General features: G+C 50.5%; 1 protein-coding gene across 1 annotated transcript in view; it reads right to left on the bottom strand.

Annotated features, from left to right (window-relative positions):
• Positions 1-680: 680 nt before the first annotated feature.
• The window catches only part of LOC145391393 (glutamate receptor 1-like), a 132,654-nt gene continuing 131,927 nt past the window's right edge, over positions 681-1,407 (bottom strand). The window contains exon 18 of the mRNA XM_080266034.1: positions 681-758. Within this exon, the coding sequence (XP_080122160.1) occupies positions 681-758 (78 nt within the window). The remainder of the gene's footprint in view (positions 759-1,407) is intronic.

Genomic DNA, 1,407 nt, shown 5'->3' with positions numbered 1-1,407 from the left:
TATGATAAGGTCAAATAAAGGTTCTGGCATGACAACTGCGTCTGTCATACCAGTGTAAAATGGAGATGCCACCTGGATACGTGCCTCAGGGAACAATCTCACTGATCCATCAATAAGGTTAGCTTGGATCTGTCGACCTGTGTACTCCTCAGGCCGAACTAGACTCTGCCTGACAGAGCAACCTGAGGACCCATTATCTCTCAGGACCTTCACAGGAATGCCTCCCATAAACCCTGGCTAAACAAGGAAGGCACTGTCACCTGTGGGAGGGCCTGTGGAGGAAGCAGCCAGCCACTCATGAGGCTGCTGAATAAATGATGCGGTAAACATGGTGCCCTGAGAATTAGATACTTGAGGGGTCCTACTCACTGTCGGGGGAGATGGAGCATTGACCTCCTGTGGCAGAGTGTTCACTGTTGCTGGGGGACTAGAGAACTGTGGGGAAGTACCCATACTGCTAGGGACGACACCGCCGTGCTGCTGCTGAGCAACAAACGCTGTGTTCGCCTCCTGCCTCCGAGGGGCTGGTGCTGAAAAGGATAGTCCCAACGGTCGGTTGCGTGGCTGATACTGCTGCTGGTTAGGGTACTTGTTGTACTTCTTCCACTCAGGCTTCTGAGTGTTTTGCCCTCTCGGTCCTTCTGCGGTTTTGGACCTCCCTGGCCTATTATTCTGAGAAATCATGGGCCTCTGTTGCTGAGGTTCAGTCTGGGAGACAGTTTCCCAGATTTGTCGTAGCTTTCCTTGTTCCAGGTATGCTGCTTGCAAAGAGTTTGATATCTCGTATGCAGTGAAGAATGCATCCAGCCTTCTTCACCATTTGGCTGGCATCTCTTACCTGACAGATCTTAAGCTGAGCCATAAGTTCAGTAGGTCACGACTCCCTTCCCTAGCTGCATGCGCAGGCATAAGGGTCAATTATCCCCTCACTGGCGTGGAAGGAGTTTCATCTTTCTCCATCCACTCATCTAAGTAAGCAGTAAGCCGGTCAAGAAACTGAACAGCAGTCTCTTTTTCCTGTAAGATGCGCCCTCATGAACTGACTCTTGGCTGTCAAGTCAACTGTGAGACCGTACGCTTTGATGTGAGTGCGGCCTTCATCATCTCATACGCGAGATTGTCTCCACGAATTCTGTGGAGAATATCGAGGGCAGGGCCCTCAAACAGGCTACAAAACTGAAACCACTTAACTGCATCATCCAGCTGGTACAGTTGAGCCATATCTTCAAAACGAGCTATGTATGGCTCGATTCCGCTCGCCTTCCCTTGTATGGAGGAAGCTTGATGTGTGGGGTCACCATAATATGTGCAGGGATAGCGCTCGTGGAGCGGGCCAGCTGCACCAGATGTGTTCTGAAGCCAGGAGTCTCGCTTTGAGTTTCAAAATCTCAGTTTCATGTTTTTCTC

The sequence above is a fragment of the Coenobita brevimanus genome, chromosome 1, assembly GCF_032717465.1.
Source record: "Coenobita brevimanus isolate Jiangsu-jjx chromosome 1, ASM3271746v2, whole genome shotgun sequence".
Taxonomy (NCBI): Eukaryota; Metazoa; Arthropoda; class Malacostraca; order Decapoda; family Coenobitidae; genus Coenobita; species Coenobita brevimanus.
Note: the sequence above shows the minus strand (reverse complement) of the source record. Positions and strands in the feature narration are given on the sequence as shown.